A 20,294-nucleotide genomic window follows, 5' to 3' on the forward strand; every position below is an offset into this window, starting at 1 on the left:
TTTCCTAAGACTCAGTTCCTGAAAAGACTGAATCAGTTCACAGGACACAGCTTTGGGAGAGCAAAGGCTTAAAGCACTGCAGGAGACAAGAGCAAAATCCAGATGACCTTACTCCTGTGCTTACATAAAACCTCCCACAAACTATCATGATCCAGCTGATACAGCACAACCTTTACAGAGTGGGCAAAACTATTGAAAAGAAATAACTACACCGATACAGTGTCTGCTCTTATACAGCTGTCCCTGGGTTCATATCAGGGGTTGCATCTGTAAATCCATAGAGAATTATAAAACAAATTAAACAAGCCCAACGCAAGGTGACCTGTGCATCCCCACCTGCTATGGCACACCCTTTCTTGACGGCTGGGCACAGCCCTGACAACGGGAACAGGAGCTGTCACTTCTAAATATTTGTAGTGGTAAAATCCAGAGTTCATTGGAGTGCCAAAGGAAGGACAAGTGGACCATGGGTTTCGTCTGCAGTATTCTGGACACCTTCAAACTCAGCATCTTTGCTGTTTCATGCATTGTTTTTAAACTCTTGGCTGGAACAAGCCAACCGTGGTTTGTTTGCGTTTCTTCCACTCTAAGATGATGGGCACTTTCGTGTATATGAAGTGTTCTAAGCAGGTGGGAGATCGTTGCTCCCTTCTTTTTGGTTTCTTTATGCATCACAAGGAGGCAAGTCTGCTTCTTAAGCCCGAACTCTGTCAGGGCAAAAGTTCCCTCGGGCTGTGAATCTTCTCGTTGTCATCACACATTACTGCTGCTTCTTCCAATGGGCGATTACTGATTACACCACTGTTAACCTGTGTCTAAAGGGTGATGAATTGAAATCACAAATCTAGAGCTGCCTATTTGTGTGTGGTACAACCAGGGTTGGCTCCGTATCAGTCTGTAACCTGCATCAGGCCTCTTCGCCTGACGTGTTGTGGATGAACTCCTGCCAGTGCCCTAGCTCAAGATTAAAGCTGCCTTTTCACATCCAGGCAAGGAGATACACCAAGGTACTTCTGGAGAGGCACCTCTGTTTTGGTGACCCACCAGCCTCAGGTCTGCAAGGACCAAAGCAGAGAAACCCTGAACAAAATACCGGGGACACCCTGCAAAGCCCGGGACGCCACAGGCCAGGCTCCGCCGCCAGCAGCTGCAGCAGCGAGAGGCCTTGGGCACAGGCGGGACAGAGCGCGCCTTTCCCTCGGGGTCTGAGGATGAGTGAAAAGGACGGGAGGAAGGTTATTTGCTGATTTTTCAGTTAGAGAGACTCAGAGCTGTAGCGTCGCCCGACTCCAGTGAGCCTGGTGTAAACGACCGTGAAGGGAGCAGGTGGCATTGCCAGGCCCGCCGCGGGTGCCCAGCGGTTCTCCAGCAGCCCTGCTGGCCAGGCCCGCCGGGAGCGGGCTGTAACGGTAACCCGGGGGTGTAGCGGGACCCGGGGGTGAGTAACGGTCCCACAGGAGCAGTACCGGTAACCTCCTCACCGGCTGCGGGGTGCCACCCTCCCCTCCACAGCCGCTGACCCCAGCGGCCGAACCTCTCTCTTATGCTCGTTCCGGGGCCGCGGCGGGACTCGCTCTCTCCCCGCCGCCAGCCCGCGGGCGCCCCGCAACCTGCATAAGAGCGATCGCCCCTCTCCGGCCGCGGGGGCTGCTCTCGCCTCGGCGGGTGGCGAGCCCGGGATCGAGCATGGGGCCGTGGGGCTGCGGGGGGAGGGTGGGGGGCGGTGGGGCTATGCAGATTCCGGGGCGGGACGGGGCGGGGCGAGGCGTGGGAGCCCCCGGGGTGACGCAAGGGCGGCGGCGGCGCGCGGGGACGTCGGTCGGTGCGAGCGGGATGGCGGCCGGCGGCGCGGCCCCGGAGCCGGAGCTGGAGCTGGAGCTGGAACTGGAGCCGGAGCCGGAGCCACCGCGGCGCGGCCCGGCGGCGGAGGGCGAGGATGAGGCGGCAGCGGAGGCGGAGCTGGCGGCAGAGCTGGCGGCGAGGCGTAGCGCGGAGGCGCGGCGGCTGGTGCTGTCTCCGCGGCGGCTGTCGGGCCCGCTGCCTGCCGGGCTGTCGCAGTGGTTCCCGGCGCTGGAGGTGCTGGACGTGAGCGGGACGGGGCTGGCGGAGCTGGGCGCCGAGCTGTTGGCCCTGCCGCGCCTCCACACGCTCCTGGCCAAGAACAACCGGCTGGGCGGGCCCGGCTCGCTGCCCAAGGGGCTGGGGCAGGCCCCGCTCGGCCGCTCCCTCCGCGTCCTCAACCTCAGCGGGAACCGCTTCTCCGAGGTGCCGCCCGCCCTGCTGGGGCTCCGCGGGCTGCAGAGCCTCAGCCTCGGCGGCAACCGCCTCCACGGCATCCCGCCCGACATCCAGGAGCTCCGCAGGTGAGGGCAGGGCGCCGGGCGGGACGGGCCTCCCCCCTCCCCCCCCACCCCGCCTTCGGGACGGGCCTTTGCCCGGGGGGACAAGAAAAGCCCCGGCGGCTGCCAGGCAAACCCAACCGGATTTTCTCGCCGCGAAGCCGGGCGCCGCCGGCAGCTCCCGCTCGGGGAGTAAGTTTTGTCCAGCCTCAGATGTCTCTAAACACCGCTGCTGCTAATGTGTCTCTTCCCCTTCGTCAGGTCGAGTCACCAAAACTCAGAGCCACTCTTCAGGCCGACTGTGGGCCTTCTGCGCTCGCCACATGGGTGACTCTTTCAGGATTTACTAGTCCTTGGGCTGCCTAGGTGCAGGGGAGGCTCTCCTAATGACAGTGCGGTTGGTATGAGCGTTGACATGCAGAAGGCACTCCGTGGCTGTGCTTTAATACAGATCTCTAGGCGAGAGCAAAGTAAAACCCCTCATCTCGTGCAGCTCGCGGCTGTGTGATGGACCGCGCAGGAGAATAAAGATCTGGTTGTGGCTTATGTAAACAATAGGGCCTTTCTGCCAATACAGCTCCACTCTCATCAGGGTGCTTGCTGGCATGGTTGGGTTTTTGTTGTATTTCTCCACCCATCCAGCTCATGTAGATGTGACAGATCAGCTGACGGATCTTCTGAAGCATAGGGCCCTAGGCTGTGCTCAGGTGCAGTGGTACGTCTGGCTTTGGGGCTGGATCAAACCACCACAGGCTGATGACATAGAAACCTCTGCCTGAATCACAGCAGTTGGGAACATTGGTGGGGTGGGAACAGATCTTAGGTAGGACTGGGTATTGACTGCCCGCATTGACCTGGGATAGGTATTTCTGAAGCCTGCCGTCCTCCTGGGCAGGCAAGGGACCGTGTTCTGACTCGCATATTACACGCGGACACCTCGGTGTGTTCTGCAGGTTTCTCAAGCCTCAGACTAGTCCCTGTGTGGCTCTGTGCTAAGACTTTGGGTCTGAACTTCCTTCACCCCAGCTCTTTGCCCAGGGGGCTTGCCAGAGGCAGCTCTTATGCAAATTCTAGCAACCTTGACCCTAAGTAGCTGGATTTGCCCCAATGGCTCAGCAGACCTGCATCCAGTAGAAGCACAGGATTTTGTATGTGGAGTGCTGCCTGCTGCGGTCCTAGGTTGGAGGTACCAGAACTGCTTGAGTGCTGACAGGAAATGGTTTTGTCCACTGGAATGTAATAGAATTTGGTATTCAGCTTTTGCCCAGATGGCCCAGCGTGCACTTGTTAAGAATCTGGAGCAATGCTGGGTTAAGTTTGAGAGATGCTACGAGGCATTTTGAGTGCTAGAGAATGCCCATGCCCTTCTCAGCACAGTTGGGCAGTGCCCCCCACATTGAGGCTGTCATGAGGAGGAGGAACCTCAGCTTTCTTTCTGTTCAGGAGCAGCTGCTTCAGGGACAATGAAGGAAATGAGGACAGTGGCACCAACTTCATGGGAGAGGAGGCCAATGAAGGAGGGAAGTTGCGCGTGAGAGATGATCCATATTGCCTCCATAGCATACCTGGGAGCATCCAGGATGTGGTTGGGATCTGATTGTCGTGCCCACCTCTCAGGCAGAGGCTCTCTGCTGCTACTTACGTGCTCTTGTCTGTGATTGTGATTTCTCTCTCTCTCCTTTTTTTTTTTTTTTTTTTTTACCCCAGGAAAACAAACTTCAGCCCTGCTTTTTGTTACACTGCAGGCCCTGGGAAGGTACCAGGCTGTGTAGCACTGCACGTGGCGCTCCAATGGGCTGTGTGCCGTGCTCCGTGCTGCACTGATGTCAAACCGCTGCTGCATGATTGCTCTGCTTTGTTCCTCTGGCCTGCCCTGAAGCAGGGCTCCTGTTTGTCCTGTCATGCAGCTTTTCTTGGGCTGGTCATGCTCAAACCCCAGCATGACAATTCTGAGAGGGCAAACGCGGACAAGGCTATTGAACTGTCTGTTTATCATTACAAAGTGATGTGTCAGGTAGAAGAACTCAACTAGACCCAGCTTGTGTCTGCTGCCTGTGTAATCACTACTAACTCATTGAACTTCTGCTAATGTATCACCATAATATAATTGAACTTTAGCTCAAGATAGTGAATCCATGCTCCACCAGGATTGTCAGCTTCTTTACCGCTATGCCATCAGTGACTCTTCTGTATCTGGGCCAGCTTAAGTAACTAAAGGGAGAGGCACACTTGTTTGCCAGAGCTGGGAGGAAACTTCATAATCTAATATTCCTCCAGAGGGAATCCTGAATCTACTCACTGGGAGCCAGATAGCCAGTGACCTGACACCCTTGCCAAAAAGGTAGTAAATATGTAATGGAGAGAAACTGCTGCCAGACCCTCCTCCCACCTGCCAACCAGAGAGGTTTCCACAGCGTGAGCGTGCATAGTGTTCAAGTGGGTAAAATAAGCCTGAGCAAGGACAGAGCAGAGCCAGCTGTTGTGGCAGGGCAACACGGAGGCATCTGTTAGTTTCTGAACTCTGGGATGAATGGTGGGACCTGGTGTAGGTGTTGGGGCTTCTGTTAACCTCGCAGCTCAAGCCACAAGTGTCCATCTCGCTGTTGCTGGCAAGCAGGACTTTGAGCCTTTTTCCATATGCAACTTCCTATAAAAGAAATTTTTCTCATGTCTCATGGTCTCTGAGACCACAGAGGAATGCAGGCAGCACTTTGACCGGACACGTTCCTCCTGCTGGTACTCGAGTTCCTGAGGCCAGCAGTTCTCCTCTTCCCGTGACCCTGGCAGCTTCCCATTTGCTCCAATTACTGATTATAGAGCTGAGCAGAGTTGCAGAGATCTAGAAATACTTTTTATGTTTCCAGGGAATGTTGGAGGTCTGATGAGATTTAAAAAAAAAAAAAAAATTAAAATTCTTGATAACTAAACCTCATGTCTTTGCACCCCATACAGTTTCCTGCTGTAGTTTTTGAAAGGGCAGCGTGTCAGTTTTAGTGAAGGCCAGGAATACAGCAGGTAAGGAGTTTATGTGGCGAAGTTGAAAGAATAAAAAGCTGTTTGGTGTCTGATCTGCTGAAGGAGAAGAAACATGCCAGCAACTACAAACACAAAGGCCCTGGAGTGAGAGATGTGTGCCATGTGTTGTTACTCACATGGAGATAATAAATCCACAGCTTTGCAGCAAGCTAGGGTCAGGCATTTTGTGCAAAAACTTTTCCTTAGCATGCTCCCAGTGATTTGGCAAGTTAATGAGCAGCAATAAGAACTGCAGCTGGTCTTGCTGTTGTCTTGTCTTACTCCTTCCAGCTTCAGCCATCTGCCCCATTCTTGCCTGCACGAATCTTTTGTGTGCCGTGCAAAATCCTGCATGGAAAGCGAGTGCCTTTCACCTGGTTATCAGTTACCTCCTAGGCCATTGTAGAAGGACCACCTATAGATGTCCTGATGCTTAAACCTTCCTTCAAATGGCTTCATAAGTGAATGATCATGGTTGTTCTGGTGGTGGCAACAGGATGATGCTTATCATAGCATGCCAGCACCAAGGATGAATAGCCTTTGCTTCATGCTTTCCATTAGGAAAATGCAATGCGCTTTCCACCTAATTCTGCCATAAGTGTCTATGGTGACCTGCAGCAGCCTCTTTCCTTTCTCAGAAAGGTGTGAGCCCTGCTGAGGGCTTTTTTTAATCATGTTGAGGCTGTGCCAGCTCCTTCTGTATGCCCACCTCCCCCAGTCACTGTTAGCTAGCAGTGTCAGCACAGTGCAAGACCTGAATTGCAGCACTGGCTCTTGCTGTGAATTTGGAGTATAAAATGCACCAGATGAGTGAGTGCAGCCTTCTTTGCATTGCTTTCCTGTTTGTTGCCAGATAAAAGATGAGCTTAGCATAGGTAGACGTAAGTGTAATCTTTTCTGTGGTTCTCCCACCAACACTGACCTTGCTGTGTTTTCAGTGTGACACGTTAACAGTCAGTCACTCTCAGACTCGATTCACGGCCCCCAGCAGCTCCTGAACTGTGATCTGCATAGATATCCCACCGCTGCATTGGTTGTGTGTATCCTTCCTCTGCTGGGGAATGCACTAAGGGAGCATCGTGTATTACAGCTGGTGAGCTAGAAATGTGGGCATCTACTTGTACCCATTCTGGACAAAATTTGTTTGGCAAGTCTGGTAAAGTGCAGCTCTGAATCTTCACCATTGAACTGTAGCTTTTAGCTTAAGGATGCATGGATTGCCCTCATCAATGTGCACGCCTGGGGAAGTGTCTTGCAAGTGTCCCTTAAAGGGAAAAATTCTGAAGAGCTTAGCAAAATGCAATTGATACCTTGAATCTCCTGATGTGAATTTTGAATTTAGCCTTGCTCTTCTAGTTCGTACTCCTGCCTTTGGTAGAGCACCACGAGCAGGTGGAAAGAGCTTGGAAAAGAGCCAGGCTCTTTCCAGGCATCCGCCGTGCGTGCTCCTTTCCTTCTTGCTTGGATTCCTCTAGTCAAGCCCAGTTGTGCAAGGGTTGGGATCAAAGGCCTCAAACGCCTAACTGGATTCATCCAAGTTTTGTGCGACGGCTTAGATGCAACGAAAACCAGAGTATTTGCTTTTATTCGTGGGTAGAATTAAGCATGTTAGACAAGCATACACTTAAGAACGGCTGTTAACAGTGTGGGAAAAACAGCAAGTGAAGCTTTGATAAAGATACAGCATTAGGAAATCTGCTTGCTGCCTCCCTTTTTCTTCCCCTCTTCAAACGTTTTGCAAATAGTTTTCAGACAACCGTTTGATCTTAAATTTGCGTGTCAGCAAAGGCTATGCATTTCTCTCAGGAATTAGCAAATCGTAGAACAGGGTTAACAGGAGTGTATTGTGGGCTGCTTTTAAATTCCTTCCTTGCATGAGCCTCAAAACTGCCCTGGAAATTTCTTGCTAAAAAGTTTATCTTAAAAAGACCTGGAGCTATTTCAGGCTTATTGTTTCTTTTTTAGATTACCTATTTAGATGCATCTGTTTGATGTCAGCTGTTAAATTTTATCCAAAGAACCATCTGTGGGGAAACAGGATGGATTGAAAATTTGAGTATCTGAGTATCTTCTATGCCAGAAGACATTCTCCTCTTGAAACATGACTATGAAAGTGTTGGGGTAATTGATAGGGTATAAAAAAATACCTCCAGTGCTCAGAGTGGGCTCCTCTTATTTACTGAGTGTTTGGGGGCTCCTTTTTTTTTTTTTTTTTTTTTTTTTTTCTCATATGATGACCTGTAAACCTCCAGGACATACTCAAGCAAGAACGGACACTCTCTTGGCATGTTAAACTTTGCTGCCACCACCTGAATTGATTCATGGTTGCTTGAGCATTTCCCCACTCCCTTTTACCTGTATGTAAAAGGATTTTCACTGCCGCTCTACCACCCGGTGGTGTGAAATCCCCTGCTAGAGAGGAGTCACACACGGTGATGGGCTTGGCGTGCCGGTTGCTACTTGGCAGCAATTAGTACTGGCTGTGCTGAGCGAGGGGCCTGCTGGATACGAGGCTGAAAGGAACTCTGGCCTTTTATTAGTGTATTTGTAAACATTGCTAAAAGGCAGGAGAGAAAGTGTCAGCCCCCATTAGTTACTCTGTCAAATGGGTTTGGGGTTTTTTCCGGTTTTCGTTAAGATGGATTTTGCGAGTGTTTGTTCCCTTCTTGAAACAGCCACATCCTGTGTGGCAGGTTGGAAGTACATCGAATTCTAAATTCTAGCTTCAAAAATAGGAACTGACCTTACGTTTGTTTGAGGCTGGTTGCTCTCTGGCTTTTCTAAGTTCCTGGACTGACTTTTGAAAGTACAGAAAAATTCCAGCTCTCCCTCTGTGTACACAGCGATACAGGAGACCTTAGTTGGCTGGTCCAAATGACTATACAGATTAATGATTGTCAGAAAAACTAGGCTTTAGTGTGAAAGGTTAGTTAGAAGTATTCACTAAGCTCAGTCCTGTCTCTGTTATGGTCCTCCTGTGAAAAACTATGGTAAACATTGTGGATTGCCTCCTTAGAAGGGCTGTTTTGTGAGGAGGGCAGAGCTCAGCAGTGCTCTTGCTCGTCTTACCGAGCAGCAAACTGTCCCCCAAGTAGGACAGCTCGAGAGCTGGCTTTGCCTAGGCCTCTAGGTACGGGCTTAGTACGACATGGAAGTCAGGCCAGGAGTAGATGAGCCAGGAACGATCTGTCGTCCCAGTGGCATGGTCAGCGCTCGTTACAAAAGGGTTGTGTCTCTTGGAAGTCCTTGCCTGTGTCATTATTAGTTTTGCTCAAACAATTCGTAACATTTTAATTTGATGCAGAAATGGCTGTTATTAATTCCTGCATTTTGCTCAGCCAAGACTAGGTAGGCTAGATCCTTCTTTCTAGCAAATTGTATTTCAGGGAACAGCGGTTATGGATTTCTTTTGCCCACTGGGCAGTGTTTCATTGGAAGTTATGATAGTCTTTGCTTCATTTTAAATAAGTTTCTTTATACTCTCAAAATCTCCTCCCTGTGATTTTTTTTTTTAGATATACAGTCTAATTCATTTCTTAAGTTGATGCTGGAAATTCTGAATTTATTGTACTAGACTGGGCCCAGTGACTTGTCAGCTAACCTCAGAAAGGTGCTTTCAAAGATACGTAAAAAGAAAATAATTCTTAAAAGTTCTTTCTTGTCAGTGAAGGAATTAACTTATTTAGCGGATTTTGTTAGAGACAGTTTGTAGTCTGATGTCGGGGCTTTATATCCTAACTAGTATAACTGAGTGTTCTCATTACACAGATTTCACAAAAAATGGTTTGAAAGCTGTAAGTAGTTCATAGGCAGTGTTTTTGCTTGCTTAGTTTGTGCAGTAAGCTGCTCTTGAAACTTAATATTTCGCACCTTGAAATTAATTTCAAAACCATTACTGACTATATATTTTGCACCCCTCTTCCCCTTCCCTGGTAGTACGTGGTTTTGCGCAATGTGGCTTTACGGGCATCATTGTCTTCAAACACAGAGGATAAAGAGTTAATTATTCATTTTTCCTAGGAAGTAGAGACTTGTACACATATAAACCTTGTTTAAACATTGAAATCCACATTACTAGAATTCCCTTGCCCAACAGTTTTCAGTGCGGGCTCCAGCAATGGCATGGAGTTAAAATATGCCTAGGAATTGTATGGTCAGCAGTAAAGTTCCTAATGAGAGCCAAGCAGCCTAAATCCACCTTGGGAAACAGTGGAGATTGAAGGAGGAATTTTGGTTAAAACTCTGGGCTTTGTTAGGGGATCAAAATTTAATTAAAATTAATCTCCCCTTGACGTGGTCTCTGTACAGCAACCTTCCTCCTACCCCCACTCCTTACCTGCTGTGTGCAGTTCTGGGCCCCATGGTTTAAGAAGAATGTCAAGGTCCTTGAATGCATCCAGGGAGCAGCAAAGCTGGTTCAAGGGCTGGAAGGCATGTCCTGTGAGGAGCGGCTGAGGGCTTTGGGCTTGTCTAGTTTGGAGAGAAGGAGGCTGAGGGGCGACCTTGGTGCTCTCTGCAGCTTCCTGAGGAGGGGAAGTGGAGAGGGAGGTGCTGAGCTCTTCTCCCTGGGATCCAGTGACAGGGCACAAGGGACTGGTTCAAAGCTGCACCAGGGGAGGTTCAGACTGGACATTAGGAACCATTTCTTTACCGAGAGGGTGTTCAAACACTGGGACAGGCTTCCTAGAGAGGTGGTCAATGTCCCAAAGCTGTCAGTGTTGAAGAGGCAACAATGCCCTTAATAACATGCTTTAACTTGGTCAGCCCTGAAGCGGTCGGGCAGTTGGACTAGATGATTGTTGTAGGTCCCTTCCAACCGAAATAGTCTGTTCTATTCTACAGGTTGTCTACATAGAAGAGAGGCTACTTTTGAGCAGTGCTTTTGTTTCTTGTGTACCTTCTTGTGTGTTCAGAGCAACCTCCAAATGTGCTGTCCCACTTGATCTCTCAGCTGAAGCAAGTATAGTTACCTCCTTTCATATAGACAAATTCAATTTAAATCTAAGGCTTAGGAATGGCTTAATTTTGTGTCAAGTCTCAGGTATTTAGCTTGCCTCTGACATACCTCAAAGAGGTAAGTGAATCTGAGGGGGAGTTAAGCTCCATGAGTGTCCCCTAATGTGTGGCAGAGGTCTGTCATTCTGTTCTTGGCTGTCGGGCAGATCGACCTTTGTGCTGTGTTAGTGGCCCCTAGATGCTGTCATTGGATCTTTGGGTTTCAAGTTTCTTGCAAGAACTGAACAAAATATTCTCTTTTCTACCGTTCTTCTGCTCTGTCTCAGGGGAGGCCTCAGGGAGGAGTTTTTCTGGTGCTCCATGCGTGCTGTGACACAGTTGCAGAGTTTAGACCTTCTCTGGGTTGAGCACCATGTCCCTCCATAGTTGCTGGGGTGAGATGAAGGTGTCTCCTCAGATGTGTGACTTAGATGCTCTCTGTGCTGTTGCAGCTATGGTGTTGTCAGTATGTGAATTGTATCAAAGCAGCTTCTGACTTTTGCTGAAAGGTTGCAGTTAGTCACCTAGGACTCAAATGATACCATTAAGAGCAGCTAGTGCTTGTGCAGGGCTGAGATCCACGGGATTTTTAGGGAGAGCCACTGCTCCCTTGCTTTGCTGCTATTGAAACTGAAAACTCCCACGGGCTGCAGCAGGAGCTGTGTCAGTGCTGCAGACTCTGCGTGTGCAGGCTGCTCTTCCTTGGAAATACAAGCAGGAGCTTTGCATGTGGGGTTGGTGTAGCAATGCTTAGTTGTCCCGTGCCTACCTACAGATGTAATGATGACCGCAGGAAGCCGGAGGTAAATCTCAACATTATCTGTTGTAAAACAGCAGCTCTGTTGTAATTTTGATGGGCAGCTCAGCTTTTTTTTTCCCTTCAGCAAATTAACTCATACATAGTCATCTGTAAGTTTTCTTTAAGAAATGCAGGAGATGAGAAAACCTAGTGTTAAATGAAACTGGAAATGACCTTAATGAAATAACACAGTGTTTTCTCTTCTCTCTTTCAGTTTAGAGTTTCTATACCTTGGAGGGAATTTCATTACTTCAATTCCACCTGAATTAGCAAACCTGCCTTCTCTAAGCTATCTAGTTCTGTGTGACAACAAGATCCAGAGCATTCCACCTCAGCTGGCACAGTGAGTATTTACTGTCATCAGCCACTAGCCATAATTAACTCTTTGAACTCTTTCTTCTGCATGTGTGGATTAAATCACCAGGGAGGACCTATTTGTCCTTCAGTTTGTTTATGTGACTAAACTTGAACAAGAAGATCCTTAACATGGTGCACTGCAGGCAACCACGAATATATAATACAGAAATCTCAATTGAAGGGTTATGGAAACAAAATGTCATCAAGTGTACGCTTTAAGGTAAATTCATAGATTTTTACAGGAAGCCCTGAGAAGTACCTGGACAACTCGGGAAGAATAATCTGCTGTGCTGCTGCTTTCTTAGCGATGAATGCTTAGTCTGTTTTGTCATTCACCCAAAGCCTATTTGTGCTTTACCATCCCCTGTGTTCCCTTGGCATTTCTCATTCTAGGATCTCAGAATATTTTAGCGTTCGTTAAATCCTGCAGCACAGCTCTAAAGGATGAGTTACTCTTTTTATCCGCTTCATAATGGGGGGGGGGGAAGAGGATACTGCACACTCTGTATGGGTAGCCTAAGGTGGGAGGTGAAGAATTCAGTGTGTAGCTATAACCCCAAAAGCAATTGGATGGCAGCACGGTGTTTTCAGAGTTGGAATTTGATGGTGCAGTGGGATTATTCTTGATATGCAATGTTTAATGACTCCAGTTGTCTTGTACTGATTTGAGAGCATCCCTGGACGCTGTGCTGGAGCATTGCTTTGTGCATCCTGAGAGAGGAGCATGCCTCCTCCAAAAGCCAAGAATCTGCTTGTCACCCGTGCCGATGCTAGCCTGGCCTGACCTTGCTTAGCTTTTGAGATCTGGTAGTATCACAGCGCAAGGTGATGCAGCCGCAAGCAATGAAAACATGGGGTTTTCCAGGGCTGGCTGCCTACCAGCAATCATCTTTAATGCATGAGTGAAAGCAGGTGACTTATTCAAAGTATTGCATGGAACTATTCTTCATGCATGCACTGGGTACAAGGGAACATTATCTCCCCCTTTCTGTACTTTTGTTTTGTGTTACCTTTTTTGGGCTATGTATGGGGGCAATACTGAGAGGGACAGCAGCATATTTAAGACTGTGTTTCTTTAACAGGCATTCCAGAGCTGAGCCAAGTTTTCTAGGGCATTGTGTGTGCTGGAGTAACAGCAGCTCTTTTAGCATGGATTTATGCTTTAAAAGGAGGAAAAGCCAAAGGAAAGAAATTGGTGGGAGAGGGGAAGAGTAATGCAATTGTGGAATGATTTTGCTTGCACACCTTGATTTGGTTTCAATCTCCATCCTCAGGCTGCATTCCCTGCGTTCCCTTAGCCTGCACAATAACCTGCTGACTTACCTTCCTCGAGAGATCCTTAACCTGGTTCACCTGGAAGAGCTGAGCTTGCGTGGGAACCCACTGGTGGTTCGGTTTGTCCGTGACCTGACCTACAATCCCCCAAGCCTTCAGGAACTGGCTGGACGCACAATTAAAACTCGCAATGTTCCCTACGCTCCCAGCGATCTCCCGGAGAATCTTGTCCGGTATCTGAGCTTGGCCAGCAACTGTCCCAATCCTAAATGCGGAGGTAAGGTCACCTGCTTCCTGCTTTTTTTTACCGGATGGGTTTTCTTTCCCTCTGACTCACCATGACTTTAGTAGCTCAGTCAGGTTAGATATGTTGTTCCAAATTTTAGCTGTATTTCACTGGCTCCAGATCTCCTGCAAACTTGTCTTTAAGGAACCTTGTTCACTTAGGAATGATGTTCAAAGTTGTAGTGCTGGTTTACTGTATTTGCGTGGGAATGTAAGACAGTGTTTCTGTCGGAGTCTTTGCAGCTCATGCCAGCACTCCAGTATTCTTTTATGGTCTGAAGTTTCTGATCCATCTGCCCTGAAATAGCTCAGACTAAGTAATGGACAGGAGAACTTTTGCAAGCATTCGTGCTGAACAGCAAGCTTCATTTCTGGATGGAAAAGAGGAGGTAAGAGCTAAAGAGTAAGGGAGTAAGCAAGAGCTAAACAAGGGACTACTAGCATGTAGTTCCTGGAAGGAGAGGACTTCATAGAAAAGCCTGGAATGCTTGGGCTTAATTTGGCTTAATGCTTAATCTTTATCCAGAGTAAATGATCTGTGCATTTAGCCTTTAGAAGATTAAGGAAAAAAAATCATTAATTAGTATCTACCCTGCAGTCATAATGCAGGCTGTTATCTTATCTCCTTACAGGACAATATCAAAGCATGCTCTGAAAGTAAAGAAGGAAGGGCTGGAACTTGTGTTGGAGGGAAAGAAACGTTTCCTGGTTTAGACTCTTGCACAGCTTGGATAACAGTGGATGGGTTTTGCTCTTTTTCACTTTGCCTTATGAACTAGCACAGTACTGCAGCGTTGCTCTAGCACTGCAGGAGAAAAGCTTACTCCAGACCAGCTAAGACTTAAAGCACTGCTGGAAACTTCTGAAAATGTCAGTGTCTGAAATCACTTGCTGTGACAGGAAGAGAACCTAATTGTGTGTTACAGCAATGCTGTTACCATGGAAAGTAGCATCCAAACCCAGCATGGTGACTTTGCTCAAGCAGAAGAAAAGTAGAGCTATGAAGGTCTATTTGTGAACGCATTTTTGCTAGCTGGTAGAAGAGGTTTTACAAGTTTGAAAATAGAGTGGATGAATTAATTTGACATTTAAGAAGTTTGCAAATTCCCAGCCTGAGATTTCTCCCTAATGGTTAGAAGAAATTGCCAAATTCTTTAGAAGCAGCTGCCCTGTGTCTTTTCATGTAGAGTGTGCCATTCTGAATCACCTACCAAATACAGTTTTACAAGATTATCAGGGTTTTTTTACTAAGAAAAGAAATTTCATGTTTCCATGGGTGCCCTGGTCCCTGCTCTTCCTCCAGTATCCCTTGTCCTTCTGTGTCCGATGCTGTGTCAATTTAATCCTAATTTGAGGCATTTGCACCAGCTGCAACAACCTTGCAGAGCTTACAGATTTCTCTGCGCAGGGGTCTCACATGTTGTTACTGTCCCCTCTGCCCTTACAGGTGTCTACTTTGACAGCTGCGTCAGACAAATCAAGTTCGTTGACTTCTGTGGGAAGTATCGCCTCCCGCTGATGCACTACCTGTGCTCCCCAGAGTGCTCCTCTCCCTGCAGCTCTGCCTCCCAGAGCTCTACTTCCCAGAGCGAGTCTGACTCTGAGGACGAAGCCAGTGTCGCCGCGCGCAGGATGCAGAAAGTCCTTCTGGGATAACAGGGAGCAAGAGGGGAAGACTGGAAGGAAAACGTATTTGAAAAGCAATAATGGAACAGCAAAGCATGAGCCTCTGGCCTGAAGGGCTCATGAGAAACTGTCCTCAAGTCCACGTAAGGGGCAGAACATCTTAGCAAGCCTAGACTTGCTTGGTGCAGTGCTACTGCTACTTAGGCAAACTAACTCAGTGGCGTACTGCCTGTAGGGGGGCCTGGGGTTGTTAGAAACCTCTGCTGTCTGGGAGACACCTCCCCTCCCTCATACGGGCTGGGGAGGGGGATCTGTTCTCACTGGCGGATTGAGAAGGGTTTTAATATATGACACTTCACTGGATTTCAGTCTTCCTGCAGAGCAAAGGAGACTGTCCAGATCTTTTAACACTGTGGTAAATCAGAAACAGGCTAATGATGCCGTGTGAGTATGTCTGGACCCCAATGTTTTATATAGCATTTTGATTCTTTGCTCTCTCCTTTGATTTCAGTTGCAGATCTTACACCCGTCCACAAAAAATGGGAGGTGGGGTTTTTTTGTTCGGGAGTAGGTTCTTCCAAACTCTGGTTATTCTTCCTTTACCTAGAGGTGTAGGTTCTCTGTGCTGTTACAGACATTGCAGCCGTCATAGAACTGAGTCACCTTTTTTTCTCCCTTGTTATACCAAGCTGCTCTTAGTGTTTCCTCCTAACTGTATTTGTTATTTTTCCTCCCTCTGCCTCTTCCCATTCCACCTGGAGTGTTGCTGTCTTTATGGTGCCTTCAGAAAACAGACGAGTTGTTCTTTTGAGACTTGGTATTACTTCAGACTTGTGGCCGTATGTGCCTGCGCAAGGGACCAGATGTGATGCTCTGTATCATGTTTTTGAGTCTCAGCTTACTGGAGCAAATCTGCCTTTATATCTGTGAATTGCAGGAAAGGTCTTGATTGACATTTCTTGTTTCTAAACAACCACGTCCCCCTGCTGCAGCTAGCTCTGCTATGCTTCGTACAGAGTTACCTTCCATCTTTAAGGTCATTTGCTTAAAGTAGGCAGCAGCTTACTGAATTGGAAGTACTGAGAGAAGTGCCGTGGAGAATGTTGGTTTTGTGGTTTTTTTTTTCTTATGAATAACATGAGAGGAAAAGCTGGTAGCAAGGTGAAGGTGCGTTGTCTGAGCATCTTGCATGAGCTGGTTTTGGAACCTCTTCCTTATTTATTTGTTTGCATTTGCTTTTCTTATAACAGCTTTGGCAGCCTGTTGGATTGTTCAAACAACACATTCGGTTATCTTAAACTATGTTTAAAGGAAAGCTGCAGAAAATAGCTCAGAATTTTTAAGTATCAAGAAATAGCTTATAAAAATTAATTTTATGAATTGACAGGTATCTATAAATCTGCTTTATGGGGCTGTTGTGTGTTTTGCTCAGTGATAACTGCCCCTTTATTAATATTTAATGGCAGTCAGTCCTTTTGATGCAGTTTCAGAGCAAATCCAACTGTGCCTTCGAATGCATGAGCAGAACAAATACATTGTGTTAAGAAGCTAAATGAACAAGAAAAACTTTTCTTAACCCACTTTGGTCCTAAGGGGGAAATTAAAACCCTGTGCTCCTCTCCTGCATTCAGAAAACACATGTACCTATTTGAATATCTTATGGCAGTTCTGTGTTAATGGTCCTGTTTAATTATATTTGACACTTTATATATTAAAGCACTTTGATAATTCTACTCTTTGTAACTAGCTTTAGTGATTTTTTTTTTTTGTTATTGGACTACAATTTTTCTTTTAATGTGACCTGAAGAATAAGGTCTGTGAAACTTTGTGCATTCCAGTCTGTCTCGGTGTGCAGCTTGAACTTCTTTCCTTGCATCTCCTTGACAGCACTGCTCATTTCCCTGGTTTCCTTTGGAGAGAACTGGAATTTGAAAGAAATGATCTGGTTTTAAAATAGCACCCCGTCCATTATCAATCATTGCAACTTAATCTGAAGATTCCCCACACGCACAGATTGACAAGGAACTAAATTGCACGTGCTCTGTGCCTTTTCAAATAATTTTTTAAAGTATATTTTTAAGAAACAATAAGGCAGATGTGCAAAGTAACTGAATGTCACTTTAGGAAATTCTGTGAGGTTTGCTTGGGAAGAAGAACCTGCAGATCTTGAGAGAAACCAACTGTATGCTGTTACTTAAATTGGGATCAGTGAGCGGCCTGTGTTTTGTTCTTCATCTTCTCTTTCAGACGCTTCTTCCTGTCCCAAGTGAATATCGTTGTACTAGTGCTAAAGGACAGTAAACTGATTGAAGAGCCACAATTTTAAATTGGTGGCTAGTATAACAGTAGTGAGCAACTGAGTGATCTAGAGCTTCGCTCTTCTGCCAGTGAAAGTGAGCCACAGCAGTTGAGATCTCAAGATCTTTTGAGCTCAGGGCCATGAGGTACTTACCTTCCTTTCTTCTCTTTAGCAGCAGTTGTCTTGAAGTCATGCATTTTTTCACTTCACAAAGTTAGATTTCACCATGGTTCCTGTTTGCACGGTAGCACCTCTGTGTGTGACGGGCTAAGACCAGCGGTGGCTGGTTCTGATTTAGCTCCATCCTTAACTGCATTTTCTTTCCTAACTGAACAGGCATCCCATTTCTGCCTCGATTCCATTAGGGCTAATAGGCTAATTTTTTTTACAGCTTCTTCACTGTAGCCAGGTCAAAACTTGACAGCTTATGCAGTTGATATCTGTGCATTTTTAGACTTGATAAAATGTCTCGTCTCTTAAAAATACATATTCCTGAATATAGCTACCAAGTTTTCTTTTTGCTGCTGGGCTTTAAAGTGCAATTCAAGTAAGTCAGAATTTAAAACAATCAAGGACAAGAAAAACAAATGGTTTGTTGGTTGGTGGGGTTTTTTTCCCCTTGGAGGTGGATTTGAGAGGACTAGGGATGCAGGTTTGTACTGTAGTGCCTAACGTACTGAGCCCCCGGGAGTCAAGTTTTTCAGCAATTTTTAGCCCCTCAAGACCAGAAAATGTACTGGGCAATAAAATAAAATAGGTAAGAGACAACTTGAAAATATACTGATGGATGGTAGGGACTAGCTCGTACTGTCCCCTCCTCAGGGGCCCTGAGAAGCAGGCAGTGTTTTTGCCAGCACTATAGCTCTTTTTGTCAGTTTTAAATAGTGGATTTCGGTTCCTACAGATGCGTCTCCGAGTGAAGTCTTCAGTCAGTGTTTTGGTATCAGTCCCCTTGTTGCTACAGCAGCCCAGCACGTCCGGCTTTTGAAACTGTTCCTAAGCCGAGACACAAGCGTTGTGAAGCGAAGTTGCTCATTCCCCCTTCCCCGCGGGGCCTGGGGCCCTGCCCGCATTCATCTTCTGCCCCGCCATCTCTCTGCCAACGGGAGATGCTGGCGCATTTCTGAATGCAGGTACTTCGCGTGAACAGTGGGGTCGTGTTAAAAAGAAGCAAAATACCAATTTGACTGGAAGCAACTTAGACAGTTGCCAATTCTTTTATGTTTCTCCTTCTTTAATAAGAGGTGAGACTTGAGGAAGTCAGTAATGAATATTTAAACATACTCTGAAGTGGCCAGATGCAGTTTTTCATGGGCTTCTGTCCTGGTCATTTTCAGTCTTTGAAATCTTGTGTTGAATTGTAATGGGAGTTGGGGGGGAGGGAGGGGAGAACCAGCTTCTTTTTGTTCCTTGCTCTTGTTGGCAATAATGAATGGAAGGAATTTAATCCAATGAAAGTAATGAAACTTAATCCCTGCAATGTGTCTTTGTTACCCAGTTCAAAGAACTATTTTCATGCATCTTATTCACACCATGCACTCCCTCCCCAGCTGAAGATACTTCAAATAGACTACTTCAGAATGCACACTAATACAGCAGTAACTCTATCTTGGAAACCTTTCCATTGATTATTTCATTTGCCTGCCTGACTAGAGGATTGATCTTTTACTGACCTGAACATTAAGGGTAGAAAGGTTTCTCATCCAGCCCTCTTGTTGAGTTTTTATCATGAGCATTTGTTTTAGGAAATCTTGAAGTGCCTTATGTTTTTAAGTGTATTTTGCTACAAATGTATGAGTGTAGAATAACAGTATTTCATTATGAGCTGTAAAACAAATTGCAAACACTAAACCAAAAATGTTATTTCTACAGTTGTCTGTCCATTATTTGCTGGCATCTCGATTCTGGTTTTGCTGCAGGCAGAACCCTTGCAGAATTGTAAACATTAAAAATGGAGCTATACATGGTTGGGGAACAGATGAGATTCGACCTGTGCTGTGTAAAACCAAGAGTAGGTGAGACTTCCAAAGGGACTGCTGAAACTCTTGGCTTTTGGGGCCCACTTGTGACAGACTAGCGTGTGTTACAGACCAGACCCTGTTTTACTTCTGATATACTGTTGCAGAAATTTGCTTCACAGTTTAAAGGTAGAAGTAACTCATGGGCAAGATAAATACATGAACAAGAGAAAGCGGTGTTGTGGTGGTGTTTTCCAGCAATATGAAACAATAGTTCTAAACTTCTTGAATTGTTTCCCTCTTAATATGCTAACACTGAAAACTGTAAATGACTTTTTGAATGTTAATTTTCTGATCATGTTAACTGCCTAATGTGTTCCCATTTCTTGTATAATTCCATGTTTCCTCTTACATCCTGAAGAGTTTTTGTGATCTATTGCCAAAATGTTTCAGATCCTGCAGTGCAATTACCAGTTGTCAGTGCAGAAATGTGGTGTATTGGAAAATGGGACAGTGGGAAACAAGAATTACTTGATATTAACGTCAGCAGGAACTATTTCAGAGATGGTTCAACTTCATATGTAATGAAAAACACCCTCAAATTATGCAGCAGCCCCATTTCAAATAACATAAAATACCGAGGAATGCAGTGACCATGCCTGTAATAACTGGCCTGAGAATATTCTTGCCTCTTTTCATTATCTAATTTAAAGATACCCTTTTCTGTGCCTTCTTAATACCTTTCTTATATTCATACACAAAATCATAGAAGTGCTGGTTCAAAGGAACCTCTGGTGGTCTCTAGTCTAGCCTCTTAATCTAAGCAGGACTACTGCCAGCACTAGGTTAGGTTGCTGTGGGTTTGTCTAGCTGAGTCTTAGAAACCTCCAAGGATGAAGAGTCCACAACCTCTCTGCCTCTGGTGGTATAATCTCCTCCAAGGGCAGAAGTCTCTCCAAATATCCAATGTCTTCCTGACATTAGTTGCCCGTCTTCTAATCTCAAGGAGCAAATTTTTTGACTCTCAAACTTTCTTCTCTGCTTTTAGCATTAATGCAATGAGAAGAGTGTAAATGAAACACGAGTTACGTAGATGCCTGAAGCCGATGCTCAGAATGTCACATTGACATTCCAGGCTCACGCGGAGTTGCACAGATCTAAAAGGTAGCGTTACGTTGATCCTTTGGAAGTGGTCTTCATGAAGTAGAGCTGTATGTTTCCTACACTGATGGGCTGCCTTAGCTGATCAAGACAGCTAGAGCTGAATGTATGCACCTTTTCCTCTGCACTAAGGTTGTGAATTGCAGTTGCCAACCATTTAAAAAAAAATATTGGAAGAAAGTTTG

At 46.4% G+C, this 20,294-nt stretch overlaps 1 protein-coding gene across 1 annotated transcript; it reads left to right on the top strand.

The window, feature by feature from the left end:
- The first annotated feature begins 1,783 nt into the window (after nucleotides 1-1,783).
- On the top strand, nucleotides 1,784-18,856 carry LRRC58 (leucine rich repeat containing 58). Its single transcript, XM_054850068.1, has 4 exons — nucleotides 1,784-2,363; nucleotides 11,363-11,491; nucleotides 12,780-13,057; nucleotides 14,513-18,856. The coding sequence occupies exons 1-4, from the start codon at nucleotides 1,834-1,836 to the stop codon at nucleotides 14,719-14,721; spliced, it is 1,146 nt and encodes a 381-aa protein (XP_054706043.1). The 5' UTR covers nucleotides 1,784-1,833; the 3' UTR covers nucleotides 14,722-18,856.
- The last annotated feature ends 1,438 nt before the right edge of the window (nucleotides 18,857-20,294 follow it).

This window comes from Grus americana, chromosome 1, assembly GCF_028858705.1.
Source record: "Grus americana isolate bGruAme1 chromosome 1, bGruAme1.mat, whole genome shotgun sequence".
Classification (NCBI taxonomy): Eukaryota; Metazoa; Chordata; class Aves; order Gruiformes; family Gruidae; genus Grus; species Grus americana.